This window comes from Solea senegalensis, linkage group LG7 (genome assembly GCF_019176455.1).
Source record: "Solea senegalensis isolate Sse05_10M linkage group LG7, IFAPA_SoseM_1, whole genome shotgun sequence".
Lineage (NCBI taxonomy): Eukaryota > Metazoa > Chordata > Actinopteri > Pleuronectiformes > Soleidae > Solea > Solea senegalensis.
The window spans coordinates 18179737-18202244 of NC_058027.1; the positions used below are offsets into that span (position 1 = coordinate 18179737).

At 41.1% G+C, this 22508-nt stretch overlaps 1 protein-coding gene across 4 annotated transcripts in view; it reads left to right on the forward strand.

Moving 5' to 3' along the window:
* LOC122772225 (multiple epidermal growth factor-like domains protein 11) overlaps positions 1-22508 on the forward strand; it is an 85310-nt gene that overhangs the window by 57218 nt on the left and 5584 nt on the right. For all 4 annotated transcript variants that reach the window (XM_044030026.1, XM_044030027.1, XM_044030028.1 and 1 more), the window contains exons 10-21: positions 1186-1398; positions 2094-2268; positions 5550-5670; positions 6529-6692; positions 6788-6890; positions 10608-10754; positions 12504-12638; positions 18069-18197; positions 18419-18547; positions 20115-20243; positions 20797-20925; positions 22150-22383. In XM_044030026.1, coding sequence (XP_043885961.1) covers positions 1186-1398; positions 2094-2268; positions 5550-5670; positions 6529-6692; positions 6788-6890; positions 10608-10754; positions 12504-12638; positions 18069-18197; positions 18419-18547; positions 20115-20243; positions 20797-20925; positions 22150-22383 — 1808 coding nt within the window. The remainder of the gene's footprint in view (positions 1-1185; positions 1399-2093; positions 2269-5549; positions 5671-6528; positions 6693-6787; positions 6891-10607; positions 10755-12503; positions 12639-18068; positions 18198-18418; positions 18548-20114; positions 20244-20796; positions 20926-22149; positions 22384-22508) is intronic.

The following is a 22508-nucleotide window of genomic DNA, read 5'->3' on the forward strand; positions in this document are numbered from 1 at the left end:
CCAAGGTCAAGAGTAAACAATCAAACAAAATTGTACCCTGTTGGAGTATTGGTTGCAGGTCACAGTGATAAAAACACGATTTTGGAAAATGTTATATTATCCCCATGTCTTGTACAGTACTGTATCTGTGTCACTTAAATGAAGAGATTATGCAATCAAAGGACAGATTAAAAACAAAAACATGTACAAAGAAATGGGAAAAAGAGGACCCCTCTACCCAGGATCATTGGCCGCAGATCGTAGAGGGAATTTATATACTACACTACATATACTACACTACACAGGAAGCTCGGCTCCAATGAAAAATTGATTAAATGGACACTATTCAAGACGGAATGGTGACAAAGACCACAGGAAAGACAGTTGATTGAGTAGAAGTAAATGTTTTACACTTATATTAAATAAAAACTTTCAATAAAATAACTGAAGTGACACAAACAGCGTTAACTGAATACTTGAATACAAATTCTGCATAGAACAACAATGTGGGCTGGAGTTTTACAACACATCAGAAATGACAGAGCATAAGCGCAAGACAGAGCTGCGTGGAAACAAGGCGTTATCCAACTTTATCCAGCCCTCCGTTTCCTCTGCTATCACCCTCTTTGTGTCTCTCTCTCTTCATTATTATTCTCCATTGAGCTAAATTATGTCCGTTTGTTTGGGCCAAGAAAGATGAATTAGCCGACATGGATTGAGTTCTCTCCCACTCGTCCACGCTCTAATGGAATTATACGAGTGCGGAGGAAGTGACGCTGAACATAAGTCCCAGCAAAGACGTTTTCATTGACTGATTTGTCTGTTTCTTAATAAACGTACTACGTGTAGAGAATGATGCAGAGACCTGCTCATTATAATCCACATCACCGCTCTGTGACCTTAAAGCTCCACTCAGGTCTGAGTATAATGTGGTTGACCTCATGATGGGGTCGGTGTGCGTGATGTCGCAGTGTGTGTGTGAGGAAATTACGTGCACTAGGGAAAATCTGTGTTGTGATGCTGCAGCAGCAGTGTCACTGGTTCTTTTCATTCATTTTTTTTTTTTTCTGATAATTGACCTTTAAGACGCTGATGTTTTATTCTGTGTCTAAATTTGAAGACTGCAGCTTCTCTGTTTCATGAAACGATTTTTATCCAACACACCTGAGATGACTTCCTCTCACTTCTCCATCGTTACTGCTTCAGGTGTCAGGATGAATGTGCGGTGGGCACCTATGGGCCACAGTGCGCCCACAAGTGTGACTGTCAGAACGGCGCAAAGTGTTACCACATCAACGGGGCATGTCTGTGTAACGAGGGCTTCAAAGGTCCGAGCTGCCAGGACCGGTTCTGCCCCAGTGGACTGTATGGGCTTATGTGTGATAAACACTGTCCCTGTACAGCTTCACACACACTCAGGTACTGACACACACACACACTCTCTCTCTCTCTCTCTCTCTTCCAGACATGCACATGCAGGTTCTGGCACAAAACACAAACACACACATTGAGCTGTGGATGGTCTTTGGAGCACAGTGTGAACAGAAGAAAATTGAGGGGGGAAAGTCTGAGGCTCCATCCACATTTTTTTTTCTTACAAAATGTATAAATTCTGCTCCCGATATGCCTGCTGCCCTCACCACCCTCGTGTTTGTGAGCGCCGAAAAAGAAGACATTTAAAATTGCAGAGGCTCCATTTTAGTTTGAAAAATAAATATAGAATTTTTGTCCGAGTGCGCAGAAATGTATACATTTGAAAACGATGAAGCAGTTACCCACATTCACTATCTAGCCTGGTTCTTATCAGCTCCAACCCGACTATCAGCTGTGAGTGAAATGCTTCATCGTCATTGGCTCCCATCCATTTTCACCAAGATTCAAGATTCTTCTCTAAAACTGAAGAAATAAACTTCCTGTTTACAGTCTGGTGTATGCCCAGTGTACCTGGATGGTTATGTGATACACATTTTCTGTGGAAAGGTTTTTTTTTTTGTGGTGTGAGTTCCTTACCTTACCCAAGGCTCTAACACATAGAGGATGAACTGATTGTAAAGCCCACCAAGGCAAACTGTATTCTGTGCATATGTGTCTTTCATGTCCTTTCTCCCTCTCAGCTGTCACCCTCTGTCGGGGGAGTGCACATGCGTCGCAGGATGGACGGGCCTCTACTGCAACGATACCTGTCCGGCAGGTTACTACGGCATTGGCTGCAGGGAACTCTGTGCCTGCGCCAACGGAGCCGACTGTGACGGCACCACCGGAGCCTGTGTGTGCGCGCCGGGATTTATTGTGAGTTCAGAAAAGCCCACAGTCACAAATGTTGCTGAGCTCTCTGATTTAAAGGCATCATGACATGGCCTCTGCGTGTTTACCTGCTTCCGGTTAAAAGTGAGCTGCAAAGGAGTATCTTGTTGCCATATTGCAACATAGCATGACGACATTGGTCAATCTATGTTTCTGAGGAAGAAGATGATGAGGAGGACACTTCTAGATTGAGAATATATATATGTGATCCAATAAGTGAGGAGAGACCAGAGAAACACAGGCACATCCCCATGAATTGATGTCTGAATAGTAAATCACATCAGGTGAGGGCGAAGCATTGAAAGGATCATACGGTGCCTGATTGGATAAACATTAGTATAGTATAAGTCCTCAAAAATCCATAGCAGCATCTTTTGATATTATGAGGTTACAGGCACCCATGTGACATTTCAAGCAACTGAAATGTTTATTTTTATGGGGTGTGTGTTATGTTAAGTGAATATAAAGTTCTCCAAAAATGTGTCTGTGAGAACCGTAAGCAGTCGTGTTGTCAGGTCGTTCTTCCTTCCATCCCCCTCTCATCAGTATCTCAGGAGGAAGAGCAGTTAATCAGGAACTTGAAGTCAAATGCACAGCATGAAGTCAAATACCTGCAGAATGTCTGCGTGATGAAGAAGAGTTGGAGCTCCCTATCCTGCTCACATGTGATGGTAATAACACGTGGTGGCATTGTTGCAGCAGCAGAACCTGCTGACTCATCCACTAGTATCGACTCGTCAGCTGCTGTTGAGTCGGCACGTTTAGATCACGTGATCAAAGTGCAAACTGCAGGTGCAGAGCTCTAATATAGGTCAGCCAATGTCAGCACTGTGTGTGTGTGTGTGTGTTTGTCATATGTTATCATATTTTCCCCTGGTCAATAGTCAGCATATTTTTAAAAAAAAAATTAAAGCTGAGGTAGGGGATGTATGTTTGAGTTTATTGATAAACACAACATAAATAACTGTTCAGCTCCATGTAGATCAAGTGATTTTCTTTGTCATTAAAACATCTGAGCCGAGGTTTGAAATCTTCGAGATATACTGTAGATGAAGAGATGGTTACTATGGAAACCGTCACTATGTCTGTTACAGTTTGTTATGACAGTGACAAGTGACAGTGTCCTCAGCTTCCACTGAAAAATAAACACTGAAAAATATTTCTATAATTACTGCTGTAGTCAACATACTGAGTTTATCATCACAAACTGTAAATTAATTCTTGTGGGCTGACAAGTGTCTAAAATTATATTTATTATAATTATTTACAAAAAAACAAACAAACGTGATTTTAGTCACTTATGAAAAGGCTCACTTCAACATCAGCTTCAGTGTAAGCCATCTTAAGAACATTGTCACTGCTGTACCCAGCCTTTTCAAACAGAAAACAATAATACGATTAATAATTGTAATAATAGTAATAAATAATAATAATTAAGTGATGGCCACACCACATGGTGATGTAGTGGCTTACACTGTCGCATGTTCTCTCCCTGTGTGTGAGTTTTCTCTGGGTTCCTCTGGTTTCCTCCCACAGTCTAAGGCGTAAATGTGAGAGTGAATGGTTGTCTGGCTCCCTGCAGCCCCGTGAACCCTCATGTGGAGCATAAAGCGGTAGACAATTCATGAATTAATAATGAAGTGTATTAACTGCTTTAAGAACACACGTGTTTCTACAATTTCTTATGACGCTGAAGTATTTTCTACCATCTGAGTGACCATGTGTTTTCGTATTTGTCATGCCAGTAAAATGTAGATCACAAACCCTTTAAAAACATTGTTGAAATGTAAATCTCATCGTGGTTTTTATCAAGAAAAAAAAAGTCACTGTAAAGTCAATGGATTTTTATGTTGGTCTTTCCTGGAACCTGCGTGGCAGCCCTGTATATGACTCAGGGTCCACATAGACATAACGCATGTTTATGGTCAAAATGGAGTAAGTCAATTAAACTAAATATTCATACACTATCATCAAATCTCAACTTAAAAACAGGACTGCAAAGCCTTAGTCATTCAATTTAAGGTCACATAATAATCTGCTGGTTTTTCTTATTGGTCTCACACATTATTTTTAACAAAAAAGTCTTTCATGCTCCAACTATTTAATAAGACCTCTCTCCCTCTCTCTCTCTCTCTCTCTCTCTCTCTCTCTCTCTCTGTCGCTGTCTCTCTCTCTCTCTTTCTATCATTATTACTCTCTCTCTCTCCCTCCCTCACTCTGCCTTTGTGAATATTAGATTAATAAAGGAGCAGGTTGGAAGCAGCACATTTAATTAGCACATTTATATGTTGAAGGTCCTGATCAATGCAGCAGCAGGGTTTGTGGAGCTCACTTTCCCCAAAAGTGCAGCATTAGCTGAGACTGTTCCACTAATGTCAATCTGTCCATCGCGCTTCTCTGACCATGTCCACTTTTGATTGGACGAGCTGTAACATGATATTCCTCAGTGGTGGGACACACACACTCACACATCCATCAGTGACCATTGTCTCGCTCCTCCATAATACATGTGCTTGTTTGTTGCATCTTGCCGTCATTTTTAATGCAGCGCTGGAGTCATAATGAATTTAAAGATGAACTGTGAAGGAGACGCTGGGGAAAACTGTCAGTCACAGCGATGGCTAAGCAGCGGCGGCGCTCTATCCATGAATATGAAGAATGAACAAGTCTCAATCAAGGAGGGACAGAGGCTCACTGCAAACAAACAAAACGTCCTTGCCTTCCTAAATAAATGGAGCAACAAGTGTCATTTACTCATCCGATGACACCTCTCACCCTCTTCATGACCCTGTGAGCCCATACACAAAATATAATATATACATATGTGTATAAAATAGTTAGGTCATATATACTGTATGTGATAGTAATAATATACTATATCACCAAATAGGAGACATAGCTAATAAGGCAATATCATTCTCCGTATAAATGGTGGGAGGACCTGAAGACTTCTGCAGCCACAGAGTAGAGCCATAGTCTGGCATGAGCTACAGAAAATGTCTGGTTTTGTGTTCTCAACTGAGCTCACTTGGACATTATGGGGAGATGGTATAATAAGTTCTGGAGAATGTTCCGAATGGCTTTTACAGGCCTTTGTGACAGTACATTGTAAAATTCCCTCAACCACACAATGACCGGTCACAGCAAGTATCATCTTGACAATATACTAGAACATTCTAATCTGAGATCTGACCTTGAAATGACCTTATGATTCCAGCGTTGAATGCTTGTTATTTATTTGTCTCCATGTTGTGTTTGTGTCCCAGGGTGATGACTGCTACATCAGCTGTCCCTCAGGTCTGTACGGGACCAACTGCTCCTCGTCGTGCTCCTGCCACAACGAGATTTCCTGCTCGCACATTGACGGCTCCTGCACCTGCGGAGAAGGTTCTTTCCCTTTTTCACTCAGCCAGAATGATCAGCAGCTCTGCTTTACATCCCTCTTTATCTATACCTGGTGGTTGGAAAAGCAAAAACACAGAGATGGTGATATTTGAATTGGGTGTAAACCTTGAAACGAGGCAACCGTATAAACCACCACACTGCTGTTTCCACTCACTTAGTATCAGCATCTTTACATTATTTATGTCCCACCGACCCTTGTGGGGAACATGGGTAATTAAAGTGGAGACACATCAGAGGCCGAGCACAGAATCAGAGGCCCGAGAGGTTTGAGCTTCAGGCTGTAAACTCTGATTTCTGTCGAGCAAATATGTGATGACTCTGACACCCAGGGATCATCATGGGTCTGACCATGAAGCTTTGCCTTCAACGTCTTAGAGAACAGCAGAGAGATGAGTGAGATCCCTGTTTGCATCAGGTCAGGGTTAGGATTAGAGCATACAGGGTCTACTGTTATTGACAGGACTCAAATGCAACTGTCAGTCTGACTATCAAAATAGAGGTTGGCTAACAATACACAGAGAAACCAGTGTGACATCAGTCTTTATGAGAGTACTTTATTGTATATTTTGTTTTGCTACAAATTTACAAATATTATAGTTTGAGTTTTGAGCTGCAAAAATGATTTACCAAAGAAAATTCACCACATTGAGTACCTCATCTAAATGAAGGGCTTTAGTTCATGCTGACAAACTGACAGTGGAATTCATGATAGCCAATATATCAATATGGATCCATCCATTCCTGCAGACTGATGGTTCGCCTCTTTCTCCCTCTCCATCTTTATCTCCGACCATGTCTTGGCCTCCATCTTTGTCTGCGTCTCCACCTCTGTGTCTCCAGGTTGGCAGGGCGTGGACTGCTCCATCCCCTGCTCCAGCGGTTCTTGGGGACTGAACTGTAATCAGACGTGTCTGTGTGCCAACGGAGCAGCGTGCGACCCCGTCAACGGCACGTGCACCTGCTCGTCGGGCTGGAGGGGCGAATATTGTGACGAGACGTGTTTTGTGAGTGGTCGTCTGTCATGAGTGTCCCGGGAGTTCGTTCATAGCGATGGGTATTAAAGAAGATCCTGTCTGTTGTGTTGTTGTTGGTACTGTAGGAGGGGTCATATGGACTGGACTGCACAGAGCGATGTGACTGTGTCCACTCCGACGGCTGTGATCCAGTGTCCGGTCTCTGTCACTGTCTCGCCGGTTGGACAGGTAAGTGCAAAAGTCAAAGAAGTGTGGGGGGAGGGTTTTGTGTGTTAAAACAACTTTCATCCTTTTTGAAAGATGAAAGTTGTTTGAAAGTGAAACTTTTTCAACGTGCTCGGACACGTCAACATCTCAACATCTTACAACAATTCACACAGTCTCTTGGGTGTAAGTATCTATGTGACATCAGTGACAAGCAGCTGGAGGTTGAGTCAACATGTACATTCATGTATGGTTTGATCCAAACACTCAGTCACACAAACGAGCGGCAAAGTCAGGTTAAAAACTGCTGTAACTGATGACGTGCATGATTCTTCTTCTTCTGTTGGGGTTTATTGGCGGTTCTAATCCACTTTATTTATATAGCACGAGTTTAAACAAACACATGGTTTTGGATTGGATTGGATTGGATTGGATTGCATTTATTAGCGGTTGACCTAACCAGCTTATGGGTGTGTGTGACCCAGGACTGACCTATGGTACTGACCGTCGTCAAATGCTTCCAGTTCTGAGCTGAAGTTGATAAAAAACAAACAAATTCAACATAAAACTTGTGCTCCCGTTCTTCATTGTAGATTGTTTGCCTCAAGCTTGCTCATGTTTTCCACAGTATGTAGACCAGCTACTTTAGGACTGTCAGTCATGAGCTACATCCAGTTCTGAACAGTTTTGTAGTTGAAGCACTGATGAGGAACACCTGACATTCTGTAACTGAGAATAGTAAAGAATGTGAGGGCAGATTTAGGTGATGACACCATGACATAGATAGAGAAGACAAGTATACCACAAACTACAACAAAGTGCAACCTATAGTGCTGGAAGCTGACTCACATATACATTTATACAAATCAATTGAAAGACAAGTCAATGTCAGTCAATGTGCACCCAACAATGGTGGACATGGCAAAACATCAAACATCACATCAGCATTAGTTTTGCAAAATTAGCGACTCCAGCACCGAGCATCAGACCCGCCTACCGTCCAGCATTAAAGTGACGGACTGTGTTTGACAGGAGAGTCTTTTAGGGGTGGGAAAAACCCGCCTTCTGTCAGCCCTCAAAACACTGGCAGTCCTGTTTTGCAACCCCAAATGGACTTGCTTGAGTTTTCTTGAAGACATTTCACCTCTCTTCTAAGAGGCTTCTTCAGTTCTGAAACCTCTTTTTTTTTTTAACTAATGCCAACTCGGAGAGTTGTTATGTTCGAGTATAGAACTGAACTTGGGTGCAGCAGTGAACAGTAAAATCTGGACTGAAATACGAGCATCATATGACTGAAACTAAACTGGGTCATGTTTGAATATTTTTTTTTTTAGTGACTTGACAGTGAATTGTTTCTTGGATGTTCACTTCACAGCACACTCCATCTGTCTCCACCTCTCTCCACCTCCCTTTGTTTTAACTTCCCATAACATAATGAATAAGCCTCAGATTCTCACTCACTTTATAGCTCAGAGGGGTTTTATTAATTGAGCTATAAAATCTGCCTGCCCACTCTCATATTCTCTTATGCTCTGTGTCGATGGAAGTTTCTAATGAGCTGCAGATATAAAACACAGAGCGAGGGAAGACTATAGGCCCATTTATACTCTATGCAAAAGACGCAGATGGAAGGACCCTTTCGTCCACACTTTGCATTAATTTCCTCTGTTATAATGCGCCTCGCCGGGGAGCTTCAATGATGGATGAAATGGAGCAACACCACCAGAAATCGTGGGGGCAGTATAGAGTCAATGGTCCAACCAGTCAGGAAAACAAGAAAGAATATCATTGCCAGAGTTTACTGGCTTATGCCTGCAGCCAGAAAATGGCGGGTGACTGCCAAGCGTACGGCTTTACTTAGTGACACGCTGTGGGACGTGGCATGTTAAATTCTCGGGGCTATCCGGAGAAGCAAGTTGTCGAAAGTCATGGCGGAAAAATGCCATCATCAGTAATATTCCCCATTCATGGGACAACTTACATTCGGTGGTCTTACATTTCACTGCCGCAAAATCTGCTTGCATTTCTGTCTTTGGATCAAGCACAGTAAAATAACCTCTTCAGGACCTTCCTCAACTGCCTAACTCTCTGACAGACGTCCTTAAACCTGACATGGAGCAGTGAAGTGGTTAAGTTTAGGCTCCTGAAAGTTTTCAGGTCTGTTTTATTCTAATAAGTAAAATGCCTGAGCTCCTACTCATTATCGCTAGATGCTGACTCCACCTGTTTCTCCCTGTGGTGCCATTTTTTTTATGTTCCTTATGATTTAGTCTCTTAATCACATCAGAGAAAAGTTAGGGCTGGTCAAAATTCACCTCTGAGTTATTTTCAGGTTCATGACTTGCGTTCACATTGCCGTTGATGTGCAAAAACAGCCTTTTCACTTCATTACGCTTCATTGTCCCAGATAATAAAAAAACATAAAAACTAAACAGCCATCTGTGTTAAATTTGAAAATATGTTGGTAGTCCCTCCCCTTATGATATAGCACCAAGATCACTCATGTTATGGGGACCTAAATCTGTTTATACATTACTTGTCTTCCTGATGGACAAAAGGCAAGTCCCCATAATGTAAATTATTACATTTGAAGGAGAAGACATGTTGTATGCTTAGGATGAGTTTAGAGTTAAGCGTATTTGTGTTTGAGGTCCAAAAAACATAAAAAACCTAACTTACTTTTTTCAGGGTTAGAGCTGGTTTTAGGGTTGGGATTAGATACTTAGTTGTGTTAGTTAAGGTAGGGGTAAGGTACTAGGAATGCATTATCTCAATCTCAATCCTCACTAAGATATAAGAACAGGTTTGTGTGTGTGTCTGTCTTATGAGCGCTGAGGACTCAACCGGCGTATGTGTCAAGAGTCTCTGTCTCTGGACACACGCACACATGCAAGGCTGATGAAAGAGCGAGACACTTCAGCAAATGATTAAAGGGCAAAATGTCTCAAGCTGTTATGGTTTTTCACTTTACTTCATACAAACTGATGTTTGTTCTGTGACATCATCACCGTTATGATATCATCATTTACTCGCGCCGACTCAGAACGAACAAAAACAAAGAGAAATATAAACTTATATATTTATAAACAACTTGTCAAGAAAATAAATGTCCTTCATCTGTTTTCTGTGTTTAACTGGAAAAACACAAAGTTTCTCTCACTCATTGAATTAATGAGGCCGAACTTCAGCATAAATCTCACGTTCAGTAAATGTAAATAAAATCACATTTTCACAGCATCAAAACTTAACCTTGATGGTGTATTTTACATATAACGATAGGAGTTGGTATCAGTCCGATACTGGATATTGGACAGATAAAAATGAAACAATGCAAACAATCCTATATATTATCACATGCTTCACCATGAACAAAAATGTGAATAAAAATCAACAAAAGCATTTTAGCGGGGACATGTTTGGGCTTTTGTGTCTTTTTTTTTGGAGAACAATATTTGTTACACAGTTGGAGAATTATGTCTTCGAAATGTTCATTATCTGACTAATATTGTTATCGGAAGAAAGTCATGAATCCTGCTGTGATGTGAACATTTTTTTATACGTTTAGATTAGAAAATATTTGCTGGACATTGTGTGAAAACAAGTGAGTGGAGCACCTGCTTTTCACCACCACACATCTGCTGACCACCAGCTCTGGAGGAGAGAGGCAGGGCCAGAGTCAGACCCAGGTCAGACACACTTCATCATAGTGTAAACCTGTGTGTGTGTGTGTGTGTTGTGCAGGTGTCCACTGTGGCAGCGTGTGTAAGGAGGGACGCTGGGGACCCAACTGCTCCTACAGCTGCACCTGTGAGAATGGAGGCTCCTGCTCCCCAGAGGACGGGACCTGCATGTGTCCTCCTGGCTACCGCGGCAACAACTGCAGACGAAGTATGTACGCGCACATCCTCTTAACACAACACAAATCACATTGTCTGTTAAGAGCCTCACACTCTGATTATCGACCTCACAGTGAAACTGCAAACTGTTGATGATCGTCGCCTCTGGGTCCAGAGGATTGAAGCCTTGAATGTCCATCTGTGTTGTATACACAGGTCTCTAAGAAAAATAGACTAATTATCTCTTGGTTCTATTTGTGAACATTTATTTCAGAGCATTGTCGAATTAGTCTTTCCTTCATCACTGCACACACCCATTACTTTACCATTTTACTGTATATTTGAAAACCCATGTTACATGTTCGCAAATCTTACAAACTCACCCAGGGCTTTTCCAAATACTGCTCTCTTCTGGTTAATAAATAAATAAATAAAATAATTTTTTTTTGGTTGGAAACAAAGAATGACATTCAAAATCAAATGTGAAAATTTACCCCAAACATAAAAGACAAGATTTCAAGTTCCAAAGAAATTCAAGTGTCAAGTTAACACACAGTAAATTCCTCTGTGTGTGGAGGTTTGTTCTTGACCTTGAGAACACAAGTACCTGCTAACGGAAAAGTGGTCCTCAGTGAATCAGACTTCTGTCTTCTGGACTCATTTGAATGATGCAAAATAAAAACTCAAGTGGCTCCACCAGTTCTACATTTTTTAAAGCACTTGAGTGGAGTGCACACAACACGCTGTGCCTCAACTAGTGTGTCTCATTTCAAGGTTTACAAGGTTTAATGTATTTACAAGTCCTATTGTGTTTTTGATGTTGTTAGACATTTTGTTTTTCTTCCTCCTCTGTGATGAATCAGTGGTTCACTCATGTTGGAATGTTGATCCCCGGTCCTGATCACTCATTCGCTGACATTGGCTCGAGTTGTTTTAAACTCCACGTGTGAATCAGATTAGAGTCTGTGGCGCGATGGCAAGCCTTTTTAATTGCCTCCTGAAAAAGTTCACACAGAGTGATTGGAGATTGCTTGCTGATATGATCAGGGAGAGGATCTGTTCAAGACTTTTTGCACCTGAAAATCATGGTGTGTGAATCAGGCTTTAGACAGAATAGACTGACTCCAGGATGTAAAACCAAAGTTGCACATTTCTTACAAAAAAGTCCATCTGATATCACTGGAGTTCTATTTAACTCCAGTTAAAATTCTTTCTTTGATTACAACAATTTGAATGTGCAAATAACCACCCATCACATTGTTTGTAATTTTACAACATTGTGCAGCCCTCCTCCAGATCAGAGCACATTGCAGGAGAATTTGAAAATGGATCTTCTGGTTTTTACCCACTGAGACCTTCTTCTGCTCCTGAGAAATCTGAACAAACACGTTGTACAGTGTAATGACCTGAAGCAGCTGCAGCTGTGTGGCGTCCAAGTCCATAACAGACAGACACGAAGAAGCCACTATATGTGTGTTCATGTCTGGCGGTGGACTGTCTGACACTGTTGTTGATGCAGGGATACAACTCACACCACGTCTTCTGTGCTTCTTCCCATCTCTCTGCTCAGTCCCTCTGCAGCTATCTTAATTAGGGAAATCATGTTTGTGAGGCAATGTGATCACACCACCTACACTGAAATCAATTAAAGCCAATTAAAGGCCGAGTTAAAGGAGGAAAAAGGAGTGAGGAGAAAAGAAAAAAGGGATAGAGCCAACAAGTTGATCTCTGACTCACTCACACACACACACACACACACACACACGCTGCTAACCCCTACCTCTGCTTTTGTCCTCTGCAGCCTGCTCTCCTGGTTCCTATGGACACCGCTGCAGTCAGTCCTGTCCTCAGTGTGTCCACAGTGACGGGGCATGCCATCATGTGACCGGTCACTGTGATTGTCTCTCTGGCTACTTTGGCTCCCTCTGTAACCAAGGTCAGTGTCAGCATTTACTTCCTCTTCCCCAAGTCAATGTGGACAATGTGTTTATCGCATGAACACATGACAACAACACGCCTCTGTCACGGTCTGCTGTGACCTGCTGCCTCAGACGACACAGTACAGCGTCTCTGACTGTGACACAGCTCACACATTGGGACACTTTGTAAACATTGCTGTTGTCCCACTGTCCCCCTGTGTTCTCTGAGGAGCAGGTTGTTATCAAACTCTGCATGTTTGCAGTGAAATGGTTACTGTCATGTCTCCACATAATGATATGATATGTTTTCTATGTTGGTGTGTGAGCACATCCACCACAGTTCATGTGTACTAACATATTTTACATAAATTGTCATAATATAAATGATCAAATATGTCCTGTTGTATTTACATTTCATTACTAAACGTTTGATCAACCTTGATCAACTTGTTCATTCAGGATCAGCAAATATATACATTACATACCCCATATGTGCATACATATGGATTCAATCCAATCCAACTTTATTTGTAAAGCACAACAACCACAGTGGATCAATGTGCTGTACAACATAATAAATAGAAGACACAATAAATAAAAGGCATAAAAGCTCACACGAGGCAATAAGATGCATCTAAAACAACAAAAATAAATGAAGAGACTTAAAACGTGGATGAACGTTACAGCCAAACTATAAACCACAAGAAAAAATGGGTCAAATTAGATAAATAAAAACTAAATATAAATATGTACATACAGTATGCATGTATGATCTTGAAATTTTACAATGTTTTTTAACTTGTTTGACCAAAGTTAGTGCAGTAAAAGCAAATCTTGCAGTAAAAGTTGTTTCTATTGACTATCATGCAGACGTGTACATTTTCTTATCTTAGGAGAAAAACACACCTAAAAATGTATGTAGAATGTAAATGTGTGAAGAAAAACATACAGTGTAATCTGATATTGTTTAACAGTTTAGGTAAACAGTTCAAAAACAATTAAAAATGGATCAAAAAGATGTTATGTAAAAAAAAAGAAATACAGAATGCACAAAAGGGGGGAGAGAGGAAAAAAAAAAGTAGACAAATTATTACACAGTCGCATAATAGGCAGGAAAAGTAATCTCCTCTAACCTTTGGTAAGGCATCCCACATCCACAGATGACAAGAAGAGGCTGAGTTCCAATTCAGCAAAATAAGTCATCGAGCTAGGAGAGCAATAAGTGCAAAAGTCGGGCTTTGTAGAGGTTTTTATTTGATATTTTCTGGAATTACGCCATATAAGGCGTAAATTGGACAGGTTTAGTGCAAAACCAAATTGTATCAGAGTCTGGAAAGATTTTGCTTTGTCTTATCCTGGACCAGATTGTGTGACCTAGTGCTTGGAGTCGATTGATGAGGAATGAATTCTACCTTCTCCCAAAGAATTGTGGTCTTCTGTTGTGAATAAAAATAATTACTTTGTTACAGATTATTTTAGATGCCATATTGTCACACTTTATTCCTACATATGCTATTTATCTTCAGGTGTCCTCAGGCAAGTGTGACCACAATCACATGATCTGCCCTTTGTTCTGGGAGCTCTGCAAACACATCTTCAACTCATGACTTTTTCAACAAGCCAAAGGTGTTCACATTATTTATATCACAGACTTATATTTACATAGTTAGAAGGGGAGCCCGCTGCACAAAGCAAATGCCTTGATTTTCTATGTTTCTTTACAAAATGGTGAGAATGGAAAAAATGTGAACCTTGAGCGTCTTCTATGCTCTTTAGTGTCGCCCTCCTCTTCATTCATTCAAAACATCTTCCTGGTGATTCCTCTGTACATCAGTGATTCAGTATGTTTGAACTCCACAGGTTGAAGACACAGTTTGGGTTGGCTTGTTTTGTTTGTTCATCGCAGTTGAACAGTGAAATAAAGAGGCAAACATATTCATACAGTGTACACTTCAATTGGCATAGACTTTATCATGGGAGCATTTGGACAGATTCTGCACTAGTTAGGGACAGTTGGTATGGCTAGTTGGCACAGAATCTGTTAGTGTGTGAGAGTAACAGACCCAACACAACCCCAGTCGCAGTCGAATATCAAAACAATGATAGTTGACTGTGGAAGTTGTGCAGTGTGTTCCCAGCTTCAGATGCTAACTGTGTGTCAGTATTTCGCGCAACCACACTTCAAAAAACCTTCAGCCATCTTCCTGTTACCTCAGTGTTTCCATGCCGTTTAGATCTGCAGGTGTTCATTCTCTCACGGAGATGGTCAGCGAGGTTTGTGCCAAGACGAATTCTAATAGAGACTGTGCAGGAGAATGAAGTAAAATATTCATTGTCGTTAAACAAGAAGACGGCCTTAGTTTTGCCCTGTTTTGCATTAGCCATTCTGCTAGTCACTGCAGCTTTGTGGAGGGCCTCAGATAACTGGATGATAAATCAGACGTCCAGTGCAGAAGCTTGTAGTCTGTGCCTGTTCCCTTGATGCTGGAAACACTTTTGTACAAGCTAATGAGATTATTGACTGGTAAACTCCTAAGGGTCTGTTTCATCTCTGAAGAAAACATCTAATTGTGTGTGTGTGTGTGTGTGTGCATGTTTTTAAGAGCTAATTGTTCAATGAGCTAGAAATGTTTGTGGAAGCTGTCCACCGCTGTGAAATAGACACTTTTCATCTTAAACTTATCATTTGGATGTTAAAACTGATTGCACAGTGTAATGGTGATAGAAAAATGACACCATCCACAGTTGTATTGATCCCCTTCAGTCCACCATCCACATTTGTATTGATCCCCGATAAGTCTCTTTCACTATGTCATTTATGGCTCAAAAGAACTGCATTATCCCATGAATTCCAATACAATGACACCATAGTAGCTTTGTCCTTACCGGTATTTGTATGTAACAATGTAACCGAAACAATTTCTATACTCGCCAACAAGGGTTGCCAACTGTTCCGCAAAATAAGTATTTGTTCCATATTTGAAAGATAAAAGACGTGCTTGATACGGAACGCACGTTGTTCCTTATTCTTGATAATCGAGTTTGTGGAAAAACATGACAGAAAGGATTTGTACGAGGCAAAATGAAATCCTCCTGCTGCTGTCAGACCCTCTCCATCTGTCTGTCATTCATTACTATCCAAGAGAAAATGGCCTTTTAATTTTAATAACTTTAATTGGTCGTCCGATTCACTGTGAGTGCTGTGAATCATGGCAACAGAGACATAAAATTGGGACATAAAATTGGAGACAACTCGGGCGGAAAAAAAGATTTCAAAAATAAAATAAAATAATTTTATCAAGGCCACACGGTTGGTGTAGCGGTTAGTGCTCTTGTCTTTGCAGCAAGAAGAACTGGGTTCAAGAGTCTTTCTGCATAGAGTTTGCATGTTCTTCCCGTGTGTGCATGGGCTTCCTCCCACAGTCCAAAAACCTGCCATATGGGGATTATGGGGACTCTAAATTGACCGTAGGTGTGAATATGAGAGTGAATGGCTGTTTGACTCTATGTGTGGCCCTGTGATAGACTGGCGAACTGTCCAGGGTGTACACCGCCTATCGCCCTATGTCAGCTGCGACCCTCTGGAGGATAAAGCAGTAGATAATGGACGGATGGAATTATTCTAGCAGTTTTTGAACTCATTTGCTTGACAGAAACTTACATAGAACATAGTATTTCTAAATTGTGTGGTATAGTGCCATACTGCCAGTCCAGTGGTAAATCTCCCATAGCACGTTTTAAAAAAAAAAAACCACAAGAATTTACTATATGGACATGTGTACCACATAAAGTATCATGAAGTAGTAGTACCACAGAAATTCTATTGTATTATATGATTGTGGATGAACTCTCAGTTGGAGAGGTGGAACTTTTAATCTAATTCCAGAGTATCATCAATATTGTCATGTTTAATCCTCTGAGGAGCATTGTAGTTGTGATATTTCACGACTGAGTGATCGGACTACAAAGCCAGATTCACTGCTAGGGATGATAATTAAGAGCCGATCAGGGAACACGGTCCCTGTCCTGCTCATTATTTCTGCTAAATTCTCCTCTTTTCGGTCAATATGTCCTGAACAAGCTGTTTATTACTTTGATCCCAATTTTGTTCGATACTACTCATACTCTGGTAACTGTTACATAAGTGGAGGGACTTCATTGAACCTTAACAATGAACTGCGTTGTAGTTTTATTTACAGTAGATAATCTCCCTCCGGCTCTGCAGGGCAGGATAATGGCTGCCACAAGCGCATACCATATTAATAAAGGCGATAAATTTAATGTAAGAGGTGAAAAATGCAATTAAATGCAAATCAGTGCAAAAGAGTGAAAAGTGATGATCTATACAGCTCATGTGATGTGCATCCCATATAATTTCAGCCTTTACAAGAAATCACCCGTTCATAAAATGTTTTATGAAGGTGACTTTGATCTCGATTATGCAATTATTATACCCAAACATTTTAGTATGTTTTGCATCATGAGTTAAATTCAAGTCAAGTTTTTCTGTCTGGTGGCAAATTCTAAGCACTCTTTTAACTTCATTTGCTCACAAATCTGAGATGAACCTGTACACAACACAGAGATTATTACACACATTAGTAGCAATGTGTCGTGTTAATGGGCAATAATCAAAAATCCCCAGAGCACATAAAATATCATCAGGCCTGTCAGACGCCAAGTTAACTACATTTGGTAAAATAAATAAAAAAAGAAGAGTTATTACATCCTTAAGCTATAGGATGTGTTTCTCTAAAATGAAACAAAATGTTGAAAGTGGCTTCTCCATCTTTCTCTGGACAGCAAACTATGAACAGTGTCTTTTCTCTCTTGTGTACTCCCTTAAGATCAGTAAAGACAGCTTTGTACGTCACAGACCTGTCAATCAAATCAAATTAATTTTGATTTTCCAGTAACATCTCTCCGTAACAAATAAAGACATCCTATCTGACCAAGGCCATCGATGCGGACATATTCATTAACATATGGGTAATCTTAATGTGCTTTTTTTAAAGAAATTAAATCATGGATTATGATGTCATTGTTTGGTTTTTCCAGTGTGCTTTTATGGTTTGGGTCAGTATGTCAGGGTTTTGGGATGAATAGTTTCTTTGTCACATTTTGTGATTAAAATGTGATCAAATACACACAGACATCTGTGAGTTCAGTAGCTGTGGCTGTGGTCACAGCAGTTTGGTGCATAGTATCCATCATATGTCAGCTGGTAATTAAATGTGTAATAATATTCATTAAAATATGGGTAACTTTAATGTGCTTTTATAGACGATAAGTTATGACTTGTGGATCATGACCTCACAGGAAACCATCATGGCTTTTATGTGCAGACAGAAGTTCACTCGACCCAAAACATTGCTTTAATGCTTGTTAATAGGTTTGTGTTTGTGTAAAATGTAAACATGCGACTGACTGACTCACGCTTTCCGTAGTGTGTCCCTCTGGGAAGTTCGGTAAGGCCTGTGCCGAGACGTGTCTGTGCACCAACAACGGCACCTGTAACCCCATCGACGGCTCGTGTCAGTGCTACCCCGGATGGATTGGCGAGGACTGCTCCAAACGTAAGACAGAGCTCTTCTCTCACTTATCGAGCAGTCGAGTAAAGGCCACTACTCCATTGGCTCTGACATTAATTATCCATCTAACACTGAGCAGAGCTCCCACAATCACTCAGTCACTGGTGACTAATGGAGACTCAGACTGTCCAGATCCCTGTCACGACCTGTCCTCTGGCTGATGACGTACTGTGGTGTGTGTGTGTGTGTGTATGTTTTATTGGCAGCGTGTCCTCAGGGCTCGTGGGGACCAGACTGCATCCACACATGTAACTGTCACAACGGAGCCCTGTGCAGCGCCACAGATGGAGAGTGTGACTGCAGCCAGGGCTGGACGGGACTCTTCTGCACTCAGCGTAGGACACACACACACACACACATATATATATACACACACCCATCCTTTAATTGCCACAAATACCTTACCTACACTTCCATCTGGTGGCAAATACTAAAACTACATCCCTGAATATACCCTTTCCTGTCTTTTCTGTGACCTGGTACCATTTGATTGTTGCAGCTTCCAGCTTTCTTTGTACAAATCCTCATTACAGAGGCCGAAAGAGAAAGAAAATCCTATAGTTTATTTTTATTCAAAAACTGCCTTCGTGTTTGAACCTGATCCAAATTTGAATACATCAATGGGCCTGATTTAAACAATCTATTGTGTATGGTTCAAAGTATATGGCAGGAGCATATTAGAGTGTGTTCTGGATGTTACACCAATTAAGCCAATCAGTTTTCCCTTAAATGTTGAAAGGAGTGATGGGAGGTGAAGGCGTGCGAGCAGATCCTCTACTACATATTGTACATTTACTGAGGGATAGGCATATGGTCCTTTGCCAGTGGACCGTCTGCCTCATCCGTCTACCGATCCTCTGTCCCAACAACAACTCAATTGAACCGCAGAGGATACGGAATTATTCATTCCGTAATTATTAATTCAACCTGTATTTCACTGATGAGGAGGAGGAGTGCTGAAGCGTGTTTAACCAACAAAATTGACCACCATTGTGTAAAGTCGGTAGCAATGAGACAACAGTGCGCCCGGCCACACCTCAATTTAAGCCCCACACACCCAGGGGTGCACCGATGGACGCAGCATTTGCTACCTACACAATGTGAGCACTAAATGTGAAAATGTCCATTGTGTAAGTTGCTGTGTTCTGCTTTGTGCCACGTGTAACATAGATTCTCATGTATTGTTGTCTGACGAGTGTTGCATTCACTAAGTGTTTCATGTAAATAATGTCGCTTTGAATAGAGCAACTTAGACAAAAAAAAAGGAATCCGTTTAATTTATTAACGCACAATGTCAAGTATCCTAGAACAGCCAACCTGACCTAACTTGAACTGGACCCTAGTAACCTAACTTGGCGCACCCTGTCTTGTACTGTCATGTCCTCACAGGCTCAGGTGTGGAAGGTGTTGGCATTATATTGATGGTTCATGTGTTTAACAGAATTCTTTTCAGTCTTAATTCTGGTCATTATGGTCTTGTTTCCCAAACAGGGGACAACATGACCTCACTGAAACAGACAGAGTAACAATATACAGTATGTACAGTGTGCTAAATAAAACGTTTCAAACTGATTGAGTTTCAAACTGAATGTCAATAAAAATAAACTGTACATCTCTGGGTTTGTCTGTACGTGTACATTTAACTTTCCTGAATGCTGTTTCTGCAACAAGAGGAGAATTTAAAAACAACTGCTTCACACAGCATTTCAGTTCAGCTCAACGTGTTTAAATCTGATGAGTTGTTCCCCACTGTGACAGAGCAGATTAGCCAATCCCTGAAAAAGCTGCTTCCACATGTTCCACATTTCCAGGATTAGTCCAAGTTTTTTGAACAAGAAGTGGAGTTTGTCCTCTTTTTAGACATCAGAGGTGTCTAAACCAGTGTTGTGTCGTCCTCCATAGGTTGTCCCACGGGCTTCTATGGTGCTCAGTGTGCTGAGGTGTGTCGCTGTCAAAACGGAGCGGACTGCGACCACATCACTGGACAGTGTTCATGTAGGACGGGATTCATCGGACACAGCTGTGAACTCAGTGAGTGTGTGTGTGTTCTCATGTCCTAATTAGGCAGAACCTAATTTCTGAGGAGCTGCTTAAGTTTAGGGCTAAGATTTGAATTGTGTTAGGGTTATGCACTCACTGGTTTTGGTTAAAGGAATACTTCATTGATTTGCATTTAGCTTTGTATTACTAGAATAGGGGTAGTATTTTTGAATAAAATGTGCTTCCCAACCTCAGTTTCCCCTAAGTTGAGAAATATCTTCATTCTTTTTTCTGTTACGTGCCCACCATGACACTTGGTCCTGTTAGCGTAACTGTTAGCAAAGATGGCGGACACTGTTTACATTCTGGGAATGAAGTCAGAACCTCATGCAACCACACTTCTGAGCTGTCTCTGTTAACATCCATTTCTTGGCGTTCACAGAGTAATTGGAAGAAACAATAACCCTCGCCTTACAGTTTCAGGAAATGATTGTATTCCCTGGACATAAATATTAAGCCAATGTTTTGTTGAAACAAATGCAGCAGTTGAATGAATCCACCAGTGGGGGTGTGAGTTTAACAAAGTGTCCTGCTTTGTGTGCAGAGTGTCCTGCGGGGACGTTCGGTTATGGCTGCCAGCAACTGTGCGAGTGTATGAATAACGCCACCTGTGACTACGTGACAGGAACCTGCTACTGCAGCATCGGCTTCAAAGGCATCCGCTGTGACCAGGGTGAGCGTTAATGGCTGCTTGTGTGTGGGGGGGAAGTGTCTCAGATGTGAGAGAGTTGGCTTCTTCAGATAAGGCTTCAAATGAATCACTGAAAAGAGTTTTCCTTTTTTTTCTTTCTCTTTTTTTTAGAGTTTAAAAAGCAGTAAGACAAAATTAAAAAAATATGCACAAGATAACGAAAGTGTTTCTATAAAGATGAAGGGACAGAGTTGTGTTTGTTCTACATTTTGAAGCTGAACTTTCTTTTTTCTTTTTGGGCCTTAATTTGATAGAAACAGTGAACCCTCAGCTTTCAGGACACCCTTTTTTTGTGCGTTTGTTTGGATCCTGTTGTTTCTCATGATGTTGCATGTTATCAGTGAGTTCTTCAGAAGCCGTTGCACTGTCCTGTGGATCAACACATTAAGTCAGCGACACACTTCTTCTCTTTAAAAAAACATGGACAAAGTCTGATTGCACCCAAGACCTAAATATCCTCATTTGCCATGTGCAAAAGTAGTACAGGTCGACTGGAATTTGTGTGCGTGTTAAAGGTGTCAGTTTAATTTACCACCCTTTTAAGTCACAAAAATGCCCACTGTGATAAAAACATTGAAATGAATATACTTATTTTTGCGGGTTTTTTTAAACGTAGCAGTGTTGTCGAGAAAAAGCAGTGGTACTGAAGTTTCCTTTTTTCCTGAATTCACTGGCTATTGTCACGTCAGTTCAAGTCAGCTCGGTCATTCCCAGACTTAAGAACGCCATGGCCCAATTTAAAGTCTGAATATATTCTGTGGCGCACCAGAACATTAAATCACAACTTGCATCAGCACTCAAGTTCCATACATATTTATTTCATATTTAATGCATAAAATACCGTTTGAACTTGGCTACAAAATACTCCATAAATTATCCATAATAATTTGTTCCCAAGCACAAAGCAATCTGCAAAGCAACTCTTACAAAAACAACAACAATACAAGTGCCATTCGTAATATAGGGGCCAAGCCTAATCCGGTGGTTCCCAAACTTTTTTTTTGCAGTGATTGGATTTATCCTGCAACTGCTATTATTAAGGTTTTAAATGCACTCTTGACTTGCTGGATATGTACAATAAAGTGAATAAACAAAGTGAATGTTCTATCTATAGACTTATTTCAGCCTAAATGAGTGGTTGATGTTATACCTGTAGTGCTTTTTTTACAAAAACATTGGTTTCTCTTGTTCACACATTTCCCTCAGCTGCTTTAATGATGGAGGAACTCAACCCCTACACCAAGATCAGCCCGGCACAGGCGTCAGAGCGGCAGTCAGCCGGCGCCGTCCTAGGCATCATCTTCCTGCTGCTGCTCATCATGGCCATGCTCGGCCTGGTCATCTGGTTCCGCTATCGACAGAGAGAGAAGGGCCACCACGTTCCAAATGTCACCTACACCCCTGCCCTGCATGTCACCTCCACTGACTATTCACTCTCAGGTGAGATGTTCTCATCTTTATTTGTTTTCCTTTTACTTGCAGGATTCATACTTCCAGGGCGACCTGAGCCACAGCAGCTGCCTCAGATTGATTTTTCTTATTGTGAAGGTTTAATAATCAATGAC